Source organism: Sciurus vulgaris, assembly GCF_902686455.1.
Source record: "Sciurus vulgaris genome assembly, chromosome: X".
NCBI lineage: Eukaryota > Metazoa > Chordata > Mammalia > Rodentia > Sciuridae > Sciurus > Sciurus vulgaris.
Window position 1 is genome coordinate 136,766,499 of NC_136471.1, and position 18,055 is coordinate 136,784,553.

Genomic DNA, 18,055 nt, shown 5'->3' on the forward strand with positions numbered 1-18,055 from the left:
AGAGGCCTCCCCCCTCCCAGGGCCAACAGGAAGCCAGGCATCTTGTTTCAGAACCAGGTATTCATGGAGCAGGAACAGAAAGTAAGGAAAAAAGAACAGGAAACCAAGGACGGCTTGATCTCCTGCCCCAGGACCCCACATTCCATGGACGACACTCACTCCCAAAATGAAAAGGAAGGTGATTCGTTACAAGAATATCGTCATGGGTTCAGGGGCTGCGGGAAGTCACCAACGTAGCCGTGTCCCCACCAGGACAAGGGATCCACTTTCAGGTCCAAGGGTTTCCCAGCACAGCCTGAGGAGGAGCTGGAGGCCGAAGACTGGACCAAGGGTTGTGGCCACCATTTTGATCCAGAATGGAAGCGACCAACTCAGGCGCGTGTTGCTTCTGATACCACTGCTGGAGTATTTGCTGTCGCTTGGTTCTGGAATGTTCCCCTGGGCTCCTCTGGGCTCATCAGTGGATTAATCCATTGATGGATTCATTCCCGAGTGGATGGTAGAGACTGCAGGAGGCGGGATGTAGCTCAAGGAAATGAGACGATGGAGGTGTGGCTGTCCCTGGCTCCTCTCTCCCTCTACTTCCTGGTGCCACGTCCTGAGCTGCTCTCCTCCTCCAGGCCCTTCCACCATTTTGTTCTGCCTCACCTTGGGCCAGAGCCATGGAGTCGCCCACCATGGACTGAACCTCTGAAACCATGAGCCCCAAATAAACCTTTCTCAGCTAAGTTGTCTTTTCTCAGGTGTTTTCTCACAGTCACGACAATCCGACTGACCCGGCAGGTTTGTGCTGGGTGACAAGTGGCCCCGCTGCTCACGGAGTGGTGGGCAGGATGTCACTTTCCTTGTCACAGCCACAGAAGGGGAAGGTCCCACAGCAGGGCTGAAGCCACGGTTTCCAAATGGTGTTGAACACCGTTAGCTGCTCGGGGACGGGCGTGAGGGACGCGCGGTGCTCTTTGATGGCGGCCTCGATTTTCTTGATCACGGAGTCGAACAAGACCTCGTTGTCGGGATTAAGTGGCTGGGACTCAGAAGGGTCTCTCGAGAGGTCGAAGAGGAGGGGAGGGTCATGGTGGGTCACATCCTCGGAACACGAGCACATGGCGCTTCCGTAGCAGGCGTCGGCTCCCGCAGGGTGGAAGTTGGGCGTCACATAATGGGCCTTCCACACGGTGGCACCTGGAAAAGAGACGGCCAGTGTGACGCCGTGTTTGGGGAGGCTCCTGGGGAAACGTCTATCTCCTCTTTCAATTCTTTTCTTGGTGTGTTAGACTCGTACGGAACCCGGGGTGTTCCGTGACGCATTCGTGCATGAACCCCAACTCACCTGGTCAGCTTCATCTCCCGCTACCTCCGCTCTCCCCTCTCCCTATGCCCCTGCCTCTTCCTTCTATTTTCATGAGATTCCCTCTTTTTTCCTCTCTAGCTTCCAAATAGAAAAGAAATCATTCAACCCCTGACTTTCTGAGTCTGCTTATTTCACTTAGCATGATGGTCTCCAGATCCATCTGTCTTCTTGAAAATGACATAACGTCTTCCTTTTTTATGGCTGAGTAATATTCCACTGTGCACACACACCACACTTTCTTTGTCCATCCATTTGCTAATGGACACCTGGGCTGGATCTGCGGTTGGGCTGCTGTAAGGGGGGTGGACATACACCCAGTATCGACTCAGATGCACGATCTTCGTTCATTCTGGGTGAACTGGAATGGCCAGGTCCCTGGGGAGCTGCATGCCCGGTCCTGTGAGGAACCTCCTCCCAGATGGAAAACAAGCCTTCGCTATGGAGGCCCGACCTTCTGCACAGGACTCTGTGCTAACCCGTGTGGCCTCAACTGTGGACTTGGAGCACTTCCTTTGGGTCTCACCATGGGGTTGCCAACTCAGAACCCCAGCTGGATGCCATCAGGTCTTAAGCCACGTGCGAACTCAACGTGAAATTGGCACAAGTCAAATGGAGAAGCCAGACCTTCTTCCTGCCTCCGACCTTCTTCCTGCCCCTGACCTTCTTCCTGCCTCCGACCTTCTTCCTGCCTCCGACCTTCTTCCTGCCTCCGACCTTCTTCCTGCCTCCATTCTCCCCCGCCTCCTGGGCCTGCCTTCCCTCCCTCCTTCCGGGTTAGAGAGAGCCAGAGAGCATTTCCTCACCCCGTCCGCACCTGGCCAGGGTCTGGGTACTCACAATCTTTCTGGTGCCACCTGACGGCGTGCAGGTACCTGCCACAGTAGTGGAAGAGAAACTCGTGGTCAGAGTGGACCACCCTGCCCTCCAGGAGGGGCATCAGGTTCCGGCCGTCAATCACCCTAGGGAGAGAAGGAAGTCGAGGGAGGTGGGTCAGCAGGGCACTGCACAAGGGCAGGAGGGGAAGAGGAGGAGGAAGAGGACAAGGGACGTCGGGGACGGAAAGCGCTTTCTAAACACCCGCCGTCCGTTCTGACTCCTTCTAGAACAAAACTGCATCTGCACATCTTCCAGCACCTCCGGAGAGCTGTGCAGCCGGCCACCCTCTCCAGAGCCCAGGCCCGGCGCTGCGGATGCAGGTGGTGCATCAGAAGAAAGGGTGATTGACACGCCTGGACATGAGTCCGGACCCTCCACACGGAACCCAACCCACACCAGCCAGCAGAGAGCGTGCAAAGGAGCTTCAGGGCCACTTAGGTAACCGAGAGGGAGACGGAATACAATAAGAGAAAGCGCCACTTAATAACGCGTGACTTCACGTGGGCCGCCTCATTTACCTGAGTGGTCTGGGAACAGTGGGGGTTGTGAAGATGAATCAGGGTTGGATCCCAGGCCTGAGGACAACCCAGCATGTGCCCATAACAGTATCAGTCAGATGAATGGATCAAGGAAATGTGGCCTCTATAGTGGAGTATTACACAGCCATGAAGAAGGATGGGGATATGGCCTTTGCCGGTCAACGGGTGGAACTGGAGACCATGGTGCCAAGTGACATAAGCCCGTCTCGGGAAGTCAAGGGTTGGACGTTGTCTCTGAGATGCACCAGTTAGAGCCCCGTAAGTCGCTCTAGGTAGGCGGAGCTTATACGAGTGCTCAGAGGTTCTCACAGAAGAGCTTACGCCCTGCTGAAGTCGCTCCCATATTACTGGAGCGCCATCCCGGACAACAGAATGGAAGGGAAGCACAATTTATCCGAGAACCAACACCAAGACGTGTTCCAAGATCCTGCACCGTGAGCCCAGCGGAACAGGTGGACCCTTGAGTCACACCCCACACGCGTGTAAGAGGGTCCAGCCCCCCCACATCCAAATCCGCCCCTTCCCGTGAGCGAGGGCGGTTCTCCTACCTGTCCTGGGGCAAAATCCCTCCCCCTATGTAAGACAGGGTCGGGAAAATGTCCATCAGACTGGTCGGCTCGTCGACCACCTTCCCGGCCTCCAGCACTGTGGGCCACCGGAATATGCCAGGGACACGGATGCCCCCTTCCCATCCGCCCATACCTCTGCCACCTGGAAACGAGGAGGAGGGAGGAGGGTGATTCTCGACGGAAAGGAAAATCCAAACCCACCGGGCGCGGTGGTGCACGCCTGTCCTCCCCGCGGCTGGGGAGGCTGAGGCAGGAGGATGGCAAGGTGAAGGCCAGCCTTCCCAGGAAACAGATAAACAACGGAGTCTTCGCTACTTTACTGAGCTGTGTCGCTGCCCCAAGTTGACGTGGCCAGCCAGAGGAAAGGAGTACGTGCACATCATTTTCCTGACTGTATACACACACACACATACAGCGCCACACAATGACACGTTCAGTCCATGAAATGCTCCTGAGATTTTACCTTGGTATCAACTCCTATCATTTGTGCGTGTGTGTGTGTGTGTGTGTGTCTGCGTGTGGACGCACGTGCTCAGGCACCGCTTAAAAATGGGGATTCGTGCCGAGAAACGCACCGTAAGGCAGTTTTCTGTCCCTGTGAGCGTGGCAGACTGCGCTCACCAGACTGGGACCCTACGGTGCAAATAAAGGATATATATATTTTTTTTCTTGAGGGGCACAGGGGATGGAACTCGGGGTGCTTCACCACTGAGCCACCTCCCCAGCCCGTTTTTATATTTTATTTAGAGACCGGGTCTTGCTGAGTTGCTTACAGCCTCACTAAGTGGCTGAGGCTGGCGTCTAACTTTCCATCCTCCTGCCTCAGCCTCCTACGTCGCTGGGATGACAGGCAGGTGCCACCGGCTAGGTGATGACACTTATGGTATCATCGTCTCCTGGTTCCGATGACAGGAACGTGGACACCTTCTAGCTCTTCTGACTTGGAGTGTTTCAGGGTCAGAAGGAAAGAGCGAACGGCAAGTTCCTTCGTGCATTGTCTTGTTGGGTGGCAGGGCTTCCCGACGCCCCAGGAGCCGGCCCAGCCAAGCCGCTGAATAAAGACCCTAAAAGGGAGGTGGAGGGTCTGCTTCCCACGCGGCATGCTGGGCTGTGTCTGGGGGCCACAGCTTGGGGTGAAGCTGGAGCCCAGAGACGCTGCTCCACAGCCTGCAGTGCACAGCACAGCCCAGCACAGAGACCCCCCAGCCACAGTGCAGAGAAAACCTGCAGGACAGAGTCTCTATCTGTCACCTGTCCATCCAGCTGTCATCTGTATATCTATCTATCATCTATCAATCATCTATCTATCATCTATCATCTATCAATCATCTATCATCTATCTATCTATCTATCTATCTATCTACCTATCAATCATCTATTAATCTGTCTATCTATCTATCTATCTATCTGTCATCTACCACTTCTGTCTGTCTAGGTGGCTGTCACTCCCTGGGTGGGGTTGCTCCTGGCACCTGGTGTGTGGAGCCCAGAGACGCTGCTCCACAGCCTGCAGTGCACAGCACAGCCCAGCACGGAGAACCGCAGCCCAGAGGCCCCGGGGCAGGGGTGACTGACCCGGCTTGGTGGCCAGGGTGGTCAGGCAGACCTGCTCTCCTGAGTCCTCGCTGCCTCTGACACTTTTCTCCGTCCTTGGAGGCTCCCGGAAGCCGCCGCCTGCTTTCTAGAGACAGCGTGGCTGGGCGGGAAGGTCCCCGCAGCTGTGTCCAGAGACACAGCACAAAGCCCAGCGGACCCGGGTGGTGTCCGTCACCTCTGTAGCCGCCGTTCCAGCCGCCCAGCCGGGTGTCGCCATCACGGGCCTCCAGGCGGCCTCCGTTGTCCGAGGTGAAGTAGACCAGGGTGTTGCCGGTCAGCCGCTCCTGCTCCAGCGCGTCCAGGAGTTTACCTGCGGGGGGCAGCGAGGGAGGAGCCTTTGACCGGCCCCGGCCAGTCCCCACCTGGCACCCACGTGGATGCCCCTCACTCCAAGGAGGAATGTGAGGGGTTGTCCAGCCTCCATGGACCGGCGCCCGGGCTGCCTCCCCGGTCAGCTGAGGGCTGTACTCACACTGGGGGGACCCGAATGGACCAATTTAACACATATATGAACATAAGAGAGATCAGAATGTGACATGTAGCCACGTCACTAAACAGCATTTCATAAGGGAGCATGATCGTGCATGCAGCGACAGATTCTGCTACGGAATATTATATGACAGTCAAAAATGTGTCTGCGATTCTATTAGATGAATGTGTGTGTGTTACCATGATATCAATCTGCCATATGGTACCATGCTATGAATCGTTCAATGGCGACATTGGTTATTTTAATAGGAACTATTAAATATATCCATGTGCTCTAAAAGTACGTGGTGTCTGTATGGATAACCTGGAAGTGTTCTTTTCAGATAGATTTCACCGGCATGGTGGAACTTAGATCCGAGTTATGATTCCATCCATGGAAACGTGTAGATACTGAACATCCATGTGGGATACGTGCAAGATGCCGGGCGTTATTTGAGAAAATTAGCACTGAACAGTGTCTCTCCAGCCCACGGATCTGAGATTTGAAGTGGTGGATGGAATACCTACCCACCATCCAGTCCATCTCCTCCACATTATCCCCATAGAGTCCGTATTTACTGTGCCCGACAAACTTCTCCTTGGTCACGAGGGGCGTGTGAACGTGGAGAAAAGACACGAACAGGAGGAAAGGTCCCCGTTTGTACCTAAGGGGTAGAAAATCGGGGCAATTAGCTGCATAGACAAAAATTCAGTTCCCGCTTAGTCATGATTGCGTATTTTTGGAAAGAGCTTGTGTGAGGGTTCAGAGGTGAGGTGTCCCAAAAACCTCATGGGTGAGAGAGTGCAGGAAGGTTCAGAGGTGACACGATTGGGTTCTGAGAAGTGTGATCTATTCAGTGGATTAATCCACTTGCATGGACTAACTGGGTGGTGACTGTAGGCAGGCGGGGTGTGACTGGAGGTGATAGGTCAGTGGGGTATGTCTTTGAGGACTATATCCTGTCCCTGGATTCTTCCTGGTGCCACGTCCTGAGCTGCTTTCCTCCTCCATGTCCTTCCGCCATTTTGTTCTGCCTCACCTTGGGCCTGAGTCATGGAGTTGACCAACCATGGAATGAAACTTTAAAATCACGAGTCGATATAAACCAGGCAGATAGGGTGTGTCTGGAGGAGCTGGGTCACTGGGGACATCTCTTGGGGACTATATCTTGTCCCTGGCTCCTTGGGGACTATATCCTGTCCCTGGCTCCTTGGGGACTATATCCTGTCCCTGGCTCCTTGGGGACTATATCCTGTCCCTGGCTCCTTGGGGACTCTATCTGGTCCCTGGTGAGCAGAGCTCTCTCTGCTTCCTGGTGCCACGTCCTGAGCTGCTCTCCTCCTCCAGGCCCTTCCGCCATTTTGTTCTGCCTCACCTTGGGCCAGAGCCATGGAGTCGCCATCTATGGCCAACTAAACCCCCATCCTTTTGTATCCCTGATAACACAGTTTTCAATATTGAACTGAGTGCTCCATATTTGAACAGTTGTGCTTGTCCAGAACACAGAATATAGTTTTTAGACTCCAAAACATCTACAAGCATCTGGGTGAACAACGACCAACCAAGGGCGAATAGGGGCACATAAAAAAATACACGGCACGACCTTTATAGACACGACTCTTTTTTCATTTCTTCCTCTTCCTGCTTCATGATGCCCAGAACATACACATAGCTTGCATGGACCCTAAACATCTTAAAGCTCGGTCTCTGGTGCACAGGGTCATTGCCCAATAGCTGATGCACAGGGAAGCCTTCCTCTATCTGTTCCTAAGGAAAAGCAACCTCAGACCCGCTGTGAACTTTCAACCCCTCGGCATACCGATCCACAGTAAAACAATCCGAATCAATATTCTAATTTCAGTTTTACAGACAAGGATTGGTATGCAAAATGCATTTCTTGGTCCTGCGAGCATTACAAAAATGGCAGCAAACAACTCTGCTCTATTCTATCCAAGGAGAGATGCAAGAATATCTAAAGTATCTCCCTGAAAATGTCGTCATGGTCCGGATGACCCAGACGTACCCAAATGGAAACGCAAGGAAGACGGAATCCCCCTGTGGGCAGCCGGGTGAGAAGTGGCTACGGACCTTTCAATGAAGGCGACTGCTTCCTTCACCATGAGGAGAGACACCCTCTCCTCCCTCATGGGCTGCTGGATGATCTCGTGGTTTCTCATCAGGATGCAGTTCCAACGCCGGACGAACCCGTAACTGGAGTACCAGGAAATGAAGAAGAGGAGAACGACAAGGGCAGAGATGACGATGATGCTCCAGGGGACGGAGAACCAGCGGGCCAGGTTGGGAACCAGGAGCAGCACGGGGACCAGGCTGAGGGCGGCCGTGGAGACCCACAGCTTGATCCGCAGCCAGCGGTGCAGCTCCGGGGTCTTGGATGCCTGGCAGTCATTCAGGAGCCCAAAGGGCATCCCGTAGAAGTAGTCGAACCCATGGTTGAGCGGGTGGTAGCAGTGGTCGTTCCGAGAGGCACAGCTCAAGCCCTGATGCCATTTTCCTGGAAGGAAAAGAAGATTCCAGGCGTCACAGCCTCCGGCTTCCGCGTGCAGACTTCCCTTGGACTGTCATCATGGCAGACTCCTCTTGGTCTCCCGTTGACCTTCCCGGGCTGCCCACACCCCTTAGTCTGTCTGGTGGGAAAATGCCCCCCATTCTACAGGTGGAATTTCTCTCCAAGGGCCACTAGTCTGGGGAGTCCATCATGAGCACAGGATTCTGGCGATGCGATCCTTCCGTTAAGCACTACTTTAGGGTCTCATGAGGGTCTTATTTTTTTTTTATAGGTCTTATTGTAGGGAACCCTTCCCAGACCCTTTCAGACCAAGGGAAAATGCAGCACCTAGATTTATGCACACGCTTCAGGTCCTGGGAATTAAGAAAGCACGAGCCGATTGTGAGCTCAGGTTTGCCTGCGAGCTAAGGGCGCGGGAAAATTCCTTAGAGCTGCTAATTTCCATGCACAGGAGGCCACCAGGAATCACACGGAATACGCTCCCTACAGGTCAAAACGTGTTTTTTATATTATTCTTATGATCACTTTCCAACTGAGTGCCTGTCACAATTGTCTCGTACTTTTCACCCTGAGAATCTGCCCCAATAGTGAATGGAGCAAGGCGGCAGGAGGTCCCAACAGGACCTCACGACAGAAAGGTCTCATCTTAGAGGACAATCACAGTGGCCCAGAATGCTATAGCACTGACCTACTTGGTGACAAGTTGTCTTAAGTTTGATGTCCCTTGCCCAAGGGTATGGACTATTATGTGACTTCTATTGTCACCTAGGAGGAATTGCATCCACTTGGCCACGAATAATATGCTAAGTTCCCAGTTGCTGAAGTCCGTTTTGACATCCATGAGTCTTTCTGCTACAATGTCACGTGTCTCCTATAGGATATTCCGTTTTGGTGGCAAAGACCCATTAGCCCGTTTGCTCTTCAACCCCTTGGGTTCTCCCACACCAGACCCTTCCTGCTAAGGCTGCCCATTATGGTGTGATAAATCCCTTGTTGCACAGAGATGCCGAGTTTTGTGCATCCAGCCAACGTCCCTGGAAAGCAGTCCCGACGAGCAGGGATGTGCAACCTCGGGCTTCCACAGGCGCAGCTCCCGGGGACCTACCTATGAGTCCCGTGCGGTACCCTCGATGCTGCAGCAACTTGGCCAAAGTCGTCTCGTTGGTGGGAAGCCCGCCTGAGCCACCAAGCCAGGTGAGGCCGCGGTTCATGCTATTGGACGATGCCATTCCTAAATTTGCAGAGTCGACAGATTAGCATCATCGTCTGTGTGTCTGTCTGTCTGTCGGCGCCCTTGCTCGATCCCAGAGTTCACCCCGACACCTCTGAAACTCTCCCATCCGACACTCCCCCAATGCCATCGGGTCCCCGGCTTTTTTGCTTCCCTTTTCAGCAGCAGGAGCAACCCCACGTGTCTCTGGGGTCTCAGTCCAGCAACCCCCATGGACTCCGACACCGCCGGAGTCGCTTGTTGAAGAAGGGACAGGTTCTCCCTAAACCCCGTGCACATCTTCTCCTATGCTCTGAATCACTGCAACATTCCCTGTAATTCCTAATACAAATTCTCTGCAAATGGTGGTCATGCAGTATTTTTTTCAAGAGTAACAACAAGAAAAAAGTCCAAGGATGGTTCAGTGGAGACACGATTTTTTAGAAAACATCTTCCATCCATGGTTGATCGACTCTATAATCAGAAGGTGTAGACACACCATGAATTGTTAGAATCCCACCTTCTGCTTAATTGGAATTTCTTAAAAACCGGGGTTTCGGGATTGCCTCGATATAGGACACCCAGTTTTGTTCGAATTTTATATTAAAAATACACACATATCTTTAGCACAGAGACATACCAAATGTTGCACAGCATGTACTTATACTAAAGATGCTATTCACCGGTGACCTGAAGTTCAAACGTAACTGGACATCGCCATCCAGATGGTGACCTGGAACTTCAGTTCTGAACTTCGACTTGCCTAGAGACAGAGACCCTCATCTCTACGTCTCTTCTCCGGAAGTAAATTCATGTCTTCAACCTCAGAACTCGACAGCAACAGACCCCGGGGACCTGGATTATCCCAGCGTGAGGAACTCACACTCCAACATCGAACCACTTCAACCCACCTCAGCCAAGCACAGCACAATCCAGCCAATAATATCCTGATAGCTCTGATCACGCCAAAGCCACGACTTGGGACGCGGCTTCAAGCGGACAAGGCCAGAAGGTGCCAGATGATCTTCTGACCACGGGCTCTGACTTAGGGTCCAGCTCTGAGGTGACTCCAGAAAGCTCAGCGGGAGACAATGTAAGAAAGCTCAGAGGCGGAGGAATTGGGTGATGAGAAGTGTGGCCTGACCCGTGGGTCCGTCCCCTTCACGGACCAACTGGGTGGTGACTGCAAAAATGTGGGGCGTGGCTGGAGGAGGCGGATCACAAAGGACATGCCCTTGGGACTACATCCCGTCCCTGGCTCTACCTTCCCTCCATCTCTGCTTCCTGGTGCCACGTCCTGAGCTGCTCTCCTCCTCCAGGCCCTTCCGCCATTTTGTTCTGCCTCCCCTTGGGCCAGAGCCATGGAGTCGCCCACCATGGACTGAACCTCTGACACCATGAGCCCAAATAAACCAGGTGGTAACTCAAGGCAGGTGGGGTGTAGTTGGAGGAGCTGGGTCACTGGGGACATGCCTTGGGGACTATATCCTGTCCCTGGCTCCTTGGGGACTATGTCCTGTGCCTGGCTCCTTGGGGACTATATCCTGTCCCTGGCTCCTTGGGGACTATATCCTGTCCCTGGCTCCCTGGGGACTATATCCTGTCCCTGGCTTCCTTGGGGACTATATCCTGTCCCTGGCTCCTTGGGGACTATATCCTGTCCGTGGCTCCTTGGGGACTATGTCCTGTGCCTGGCTCCTTGGGGACTATATCCTGTCCCTGGCTCCTTGGGGACTATATCCCGTCCCTGGCTCCCTTGGGGACTATATCCTGTCCCTGGCTCCGTGGGGACTATATCCTGTTCCTGGCTCCTTGGGGACTATATCCTGTCCCTGGCTCCTTGGGGACTATGTCCTGTGCCTGGCTCCTTGGGGACTATATCCTGTCCCTGGCTCCTTGGGGACTATATCCTGTCCCTGGCTCCCTGGGGACTATATCCTGTCCCTGGCTTCCTTGGGGACTATATCCTGTCCCTGGCTCCTTGGGGACTATATCCTGTCTGTGCCTCCTTGGGGACTATGTCCTGTGCCTGGCTCCTTGGGGACTATATCCTGTCCCTGGCTCCTTGGGGACTATATCCTGTCCCTGGCTCCTTGGGGACTATATCCTGTCCCTGGCTCCATGGGGTTTAGATCTGGTCCCTGGTGAGCAGAGCTCTCTCTGCTTCCTGGTGCCACGTCCTGAGCTGCTCTCCTCCTCCAGGCCCTTCCGCCATTTTGTTCTGCCTCACCTAGGCCAGAGCCATGGAGTCGCCCACCATGGACTGAGCCTCTGACACCGTGAGCCCCAAATTTTTCTTTTGAAATATTTTGAAACCCAAAGGGCTTGGGACCCAGGTCAGGACAGGATTTTCAGGAGGGAGGGAGGATAGGACAGACGTGTCCGCCCGCGGCATACCCTGCACTTTCCTCGGCCCACCTGTTCTGACTGGGTACCGTCCGGTGAGGAAGGCCGCCCGGCTCGGGGTGCACACGGAGGCCGCCGCCAGGTGCTGGGTCAGCTTCACGCCCTCGTTCGCCAGGCGGTCGATGTTGGGGGTGCTGCGGGAAGAGGGAGAATTCAGGGCTGGGTCTCCAGCCCTCCGCAGGGAGGCCGGGACTCAAAGCTACGCCCTCCGGGGTGCGGAGTCCGAGGCCTCTGTCTCTGCCGAAGGGCACACCGTCCTTCCGTCCACCTCTGCCTCCAACCCTCTCCCTCCTCGAATGCTTTGGTGGTCACAGGGACAAAGGGCAGAGCGTGCTTGGCCCTCAATCTGCGGCTTTAGTGAGCAGGTGGCTCTAACCCCGGTCAGCCTCGGCCTGCAAATATCGGGTGGGATATTCTAGAAACAGAGAGTCTGTGACTTTTCAAATCGCACGGCGTTCCCCTGGCCATCCTGCCGGGACGGGAAGCACCCCTCGGTTCAGGGTGTCCGCCAGGTATAGGCCGCCCTCCTGGTAGCACGGGGGGAGCACAGGTAGGGGTCGGCGTGTGCAGGTCCCAGCCTCCGCCGGGGGTCTCTCGGGCTTCCCCCGGTTCGGGGGAATATGGACTCTAAAATTAAGGACAGGGTCCGTGGACTCTGCGCGCAGAACTCGGTAGCACAGGCCCCGGGGCGTAAAGCAAGGTGAGTCGGGGTTTATGCACATTTCCATGGAGAAGTGCGTCCACGGATACTTATTCCTGTCCTGAGATCAGTGCGTAACAGAAGGAGCAAGGTTTCCGCCAGATTGTGACAGGGTGGCGCATATTTCCCGTCCTGAGACGCGCTCGGAGGTCCCCGAGACTGATGCAGAGCCTTACGTACATCTCTACGATTGCAGGCAATTTTTTTTTTTTTTTTTTTTTAGGTTTTAAAGCACTGCTCCTGTCTGGTCCCAAGCGCCCGTGAACGCGAGCAGGTGGGTTTCGCAAAGTCCCAGACAGAACTGAGGTATTTCTGGGCATTTCATGTGATCAGAGACAGAAACGGAAGAAGCCCCAGCGTCTGTTCTCATGGGGGTGAAGCCCGAGGCTGTGAAGCTCAGAGAAGCAAAGCAAGGACACAGGGTGCATGTGATAGGCGCCACTGTGTGCCACATGAATTCCTATTTTGCAGCCCTGACCCCAGGGCCTTAGGACATGCCTGTGTGTGGAGAGGGGTCTTTACCGAGGTGACTGAGGTGCAGTGAGGTCCCCAGGGTAGCCCTGACCCCAGGACCTTGGGACATGACTGTGTGTGGAGAGGGGTCTTTACAGAGGTGACTGAGGTGCAGTGAGGTCCCCAAGGTAGCCCTGACCCCAGGACCTTGGGACATGCCTGTGTGTGGAGAGGGGTCTTTACAGAGGTGACTGAGGTGCACTGAGGTCCCCAGGGTGGCCCTGACCCCAGGACCTTGGGACATGCCTGTGTGTGGAGAGGGGTCTTTACAGAGGTGACTGAGGTGCAGTGAGGTCCCCAGGTGGCCCTGACCCTGGCGGGTCTGTGGGCAGCTCACCTCACGCTGCCGTTGCCGTAGCAGCCCAGGTCGCCCAGGCCCAGGTCGTCGGCCATCAGCAGCAGGATGTTGGGCCTGGAGTTCCGCGTCGCCAGGGGCCCCTCCAGGCCGCCGAGCAGGCAGCTCAGGGCCGTCCACAGCCAGCGCACCCTGAAACGGGGACAAGCAAACGGACGGTTCCACGGTGCGGGGATCCTGCTTACAGGGTGCGTCCCCGACTGGTGCCCAGTAGGAGTTTCTGTACATAGGGTTCAGGTCGCTCTGCCTCTGTCTCTGTCTCTCTCTGTCTCTGTCTCTCTCTGTCACTGTGTCTCTCTGTCTCTGTCTCTCTCCCTCTATCTCTCTGTCTCTGTCTCTCTCTGTCTCTCTCTGTCTCAGTCTCTCTCCCTCTATCTCTCTGTCTCTGTCTCTCTGTCTCTGTCTCTGTCTGTCTCTGCCTCTGTCTCTGTCTCTGTCTCTGTCTCTCTGTCTCTGTCTCTGTCTCTCTCCCTGTCTCTCTGTCTCTATCTCTCTGTCTCTGTTTCTGTCTCTGTCTCTCTCTCTCTCTGCCTCTGTCTCTGTCTCTCCCCCTCACGTCCAGCCCCGTCCTTGGCTCCCCAACTCCGACCTTGGGTTGCAAATGCCCGAACTCTCGGCTGAACCTGGGCAGCAAGCGTCAGCCAGACGCTCCAGACAGCAGCTGCTGAGCCGCTGCGGGGACGCTGCTGCGACAGCAGCGGGGCCGCCAAGCTCAGGAGGCAGATCCCTGCAGCCTCTGCACCCCAGGAAGCTGGGGCCCAGACCCCCACAAGGCGCCCATGGGCACCAAAACCTGGCCAGCGAGTGAAGGCCTGGCCAGCCAGCGTCCCCGGCCCAGAGCCAGGCAGCTGCCCAACACCTGGTGGAGACAGACGACCTGAGCAGGCAGGTGCGGAGTCTGTGTTGTGCACTGCAAAAGCGCAGAAATCCCAAGCAGCTGGGAATTCACAAAAAAACACGTAAAAACCGTTTAAACCCTGGAGCCTCCTGGCTCTCTAGGAGTCTCCTGGGTGCAGGGCGAGGCCTGCGGGCACGTTGGCATCCAGCTCTCCAGGGAAGGCGTGTGGAGAGCCAGCCTGCGGTCCTGGCGGGTTAAACCTGCTGGCTTCCGGGAGCCTGTGGCTGGTGGCTCTGGTAACGGGTGTGGCTGTGACCTGTCCTGTCACCACCCAGAGCCCCGAGGCCTCCCGGAGCTTTCCTGGTGGACGACGCTGTCCCTGCCGCAGGAATCGGGTCCTGGCTCCTCCGGAGACCCTGCAGCCTGCACCTGGCTTTCCACACTGGGCGTCCTGAGCTGAGACCCTCTCTCTTTGCTGTCTTTGGGTTTTTTGTCCTTCGATGGGTAATGGATTGTCACTGAGGATGCACCTCTGGCCTGAGTCCTGAGGGTCCCCAGAGGGTCCCCAGGCTGGAGGAGGCGTTTGGCTGGACGGCCTAGAACAACCTCACCCAAATCACACCGGCAGAGGAGAAGCTCACAGGTAAAGAGAAAGGCAGGAAGGGAAGGGGGTTCCCAGGGAAGGTGCAGAAGCCATGGATAGACAGATATGTGACAGACAGATGGACGGATGATGGATCCATACGTAGATGATCGATGGACGGATGGTAGAGATGATAGGTGGTGGACAGATAGAAGAAAGACGGATGGATACGTGATGGATAGATCTACATAGCTCTAATGGATGGTGGATGGATGGACACACGGATGAGACAGATGATGAATGACGGATGGGTGGATGGATGGGTGGTAGAGATGATGGATGGGTGGATGGATGGGTGGTAGAGATGATGGATGGGTGGATGGATGGATGGGTGGTAGAGATGATGGATGGGTGGGTGGGTGGATGGGTGGTAGAGGTGATGGAGGGATGGATGGATGGTAGAGGTGATGGAGGGATGGATGGACAGAAGAAAGATGGATGGATGGATACATAATGGATAGATCTATATAGATCAAATGGGAGGTGGATGAATGGTTGAGATGATGGATGGGTGGATGGATGGGTGGTAGAGATGATGGATGGGTGGGTGGATGGGTGGTAGAGATGATGGATGGGTGGGTGGATGGGTGGTAGAGATGATGGATGGGTGGATGGATGGGTGGTAGAGATGATGGATGGATCGATGGTAGAAATGATAGGTGGATGGATGAACAAAAATGGATAGATGGATACATAATAGATAGATCTATATAGATGGGTGGATGGATAGACACATGGATAAGACAGATGATGGATGATGGATGGGTGGTAGAGATGATGGATGGGTGGATGGATGGGTGGTAGAGATGATGGAGGGATGGATGGATGGTAGAGGTGATGGATGGATGGATGGACAGAAGAAAGATGGATGGATGGATACATAATGGATAGATCTATATAGATCAAATGGCTGGGTGGATGAATGGTAGAGATGATGGATGGGTGGATGGATGGGTGGTAGAGATGATGGATGGATGGTAGAAATGATAGGTGGATGGATAGAACAAAGATGGATGGATGGATACATGATGGATAGATACACGGTTAGATCAAATGGATGGATGGATGGATATACGTATGGATAAGAGAGATGATGGATGGGTGAACAGATGGATGGTACAGATGATGGATGGATGGATGGATGGATGGGTGGTAGAGATGATAGGTGGATAAACAGATGGAAGATGAATGATGATACATGATGGACAGATACATGGATAGATAGATCAAATGGATGGATGGAGAGATACACACATGGATAAAAGAGATGACAGATGGATACATGATGGATGGTAGATACATAGTTGGATGGAGAGGGAGGTAGCTGATACAGAGGTAGCTGTATCTATATATACAAAGATACATAGCTAGAGGTGATGGGGGATCGATAACTGATAGATTCATGATAGATGATAGAGATAGATGCACAGATAGATAAATAGATGAATGGATAGATAGCAATAGAGAGATACATAAATACACAGATGCATGGATAAATACATAGACAATATAGATACATAGGTAGATTGATGATAGAGATAGATGATAGCAATAGATAGATATATAGATACATGCATAGGTAAATGGATGGGTGGTAGACACATAGACGATAGAAATAGGTACATAGATGGATAGAGAGAGAGATAGACAGCAAATGGCAATAGACAGATACATAGATACATGGATAGATACATAGATGATAGACAGATACATAGACTGATTGACAGACGGTAGATAGGGATAGATGACAGTAATAGATTGATCCATAAATACACAGATAAACGACAGAGATAGATACATAGATGAATGCATAGATAGATAATGGCAATAGAGAAATAGATAATGGATACATACTTAGATGACAGAGATTGACTGAGAGATGATAAATAAGAGATAGATAGCAATCGATAGATACATAGGTGGATAACAGAGATACAGAGAGGATAGCAAAGACAGACTCACAGAGATGATGGATGACAGAGAGAGAAGATAAGTAGATGACAGACAATATAGATAGTAGGTAGAATAGGTAGATGGAGAGATATAATAGGTACATGGATAGATGGTAGATTAGGTAGATGGATAGATGATAGATCGATAGATTAGGGAGATGGATAGATGATTGATAGATGACAGAGAGATGATAGATGATAGATGGACAGATGATAGAGAGAGATGACAGATCAATAGATGATAGACCGACAGACACAGGCCAGACGACTCCAGAAGAATCAGCGGCTAGTCCCCAGGAGGTGCCAATCACGAGCCCACGTGACTGGACACAGGATTCCGACGTGAGGGACGCCCGCCCTGGCGGCAGAGGGCGGCCTCGGGGGCTTCTGAGCAGACATCTCTGGGACCATGAGCGGGAAGACGGGCAGGACGGGTCTGTCCCCCGAGGAGGAAGCTTCCGGCGGACGAGGCGAGCAGGCCCGCGCCAGGTGGCCACTCACCAGCTGCAGTGTGCCCGTCCCATGGTCCTGATGCTGTGGCCTAAGGCAGAGAAGAAGAGGCTCAGCGTCCAGAAGAGCAAATCCTTGCTCACAGCTCGGGGGAGCCGCCGGCCAAAGTGTCAATCAGACACCTGGGAGCCCTCCTCCAAAGTGTCAATCAGAGACCTGGAAGCCCTCTTCCAAAGTGTCAATCAGACAACAGGGAGCCCTCCTCCAAAGTGTCAATCAGACACCTGGGAGCCCTCCTCCAAAGTGTCAATCAGACGGTTGCGGGGCAACACGGAATTCCTCATCCCAATGGCAAACACCTGGCATGGACCCAGAGAAGATGAAGCAGGCAGGGTCCGTGCAGATGGAGATAAGTCCAAAGGCAGACTTCCAGAAAAGTTTGCCGACTGCCCTCCCAAAACTTCCCCTCGGGTAATTCACCAGGGGCTCAGCACCGCGCGACAGCTGCGTCTGCTGCACTCTCGCGTGGGCATCGGCCACGTGACCTTTTCTTCCTCCACAGGGGATCTGCCTCAACAGGCACGTTCTACAGCCCGTGCAGCTTGGGTTGCAACCGTCTCGGAGGCTGAATTGGTTGTGCGTGGAAGGAGAGGCTTCCCCAAAGTACTCAAGACCCCATTATCAGAATCCAAAGACTGGTATCCTCCCTGTCAGGGGCTCTCCAAGGACTCCAAGCTGGAGAGCTGGTGAAGCTAAAGAAGACCCCATAAGAGAAGTGTGTGGGGAGTGGGGCTTGGGACAAACCTGTCATCCCAGCCACTCCAGAGGCTGAGGCAGGAGGATCGCAAGTTGGAGGCCAGCCTCAGCAACTTAGCAAGGACCTAAGCAACTCAGTGAGACCCTGCCTCCAAATAAAAGATAAAAAAAGGCTGAGGAGCTGGCTCCCAGCTGGGTTCAATCCCTGGTACCAAAACACTCTAAAACCGAAAGGAAAAAACACTTCTTTTTTCACGTCCGTCTTTCACCGTGCAGTAGATGAGAGAGCATGGCACTGGGTCCCC

General features: G+C 53.7%; 1 protein-coding gene across 1 annotated transcript; it reads right to left on the bottom strand.

The window, feature by feature from the left end:
- Window positions 1–329: 329 nt before the first annotated feature.
- ARSH (arylsulfatase family member H) lies at window positions 330–17,068 on the bottom strand (the record flags this gene model as incomplete). The annotated part of the gene is made up of 10 exons (XM_079124270.1): window positions 330–1,182; window positions 2,189–2,310; window positions 3,315–3,477; window positions 5,107–5,241; window positions 5,928–6,064; window positions 7,489–7,912; window positions 9,033–9,158; window positions 11,556–11,677; window positions 13,094–13,243; window positions 17,046–17,068. 10 exons carry the CDS (start codon window positions 17,066–17,068, stop codon window positions 815–817), a joined length of 1,770 nt encoding a protein of 589 aa, XP_078980396.1. The 3' UTR covers window positions 330–814.
- Window positions 17,069–18,055: the final 987 nt, after the last annotated feature.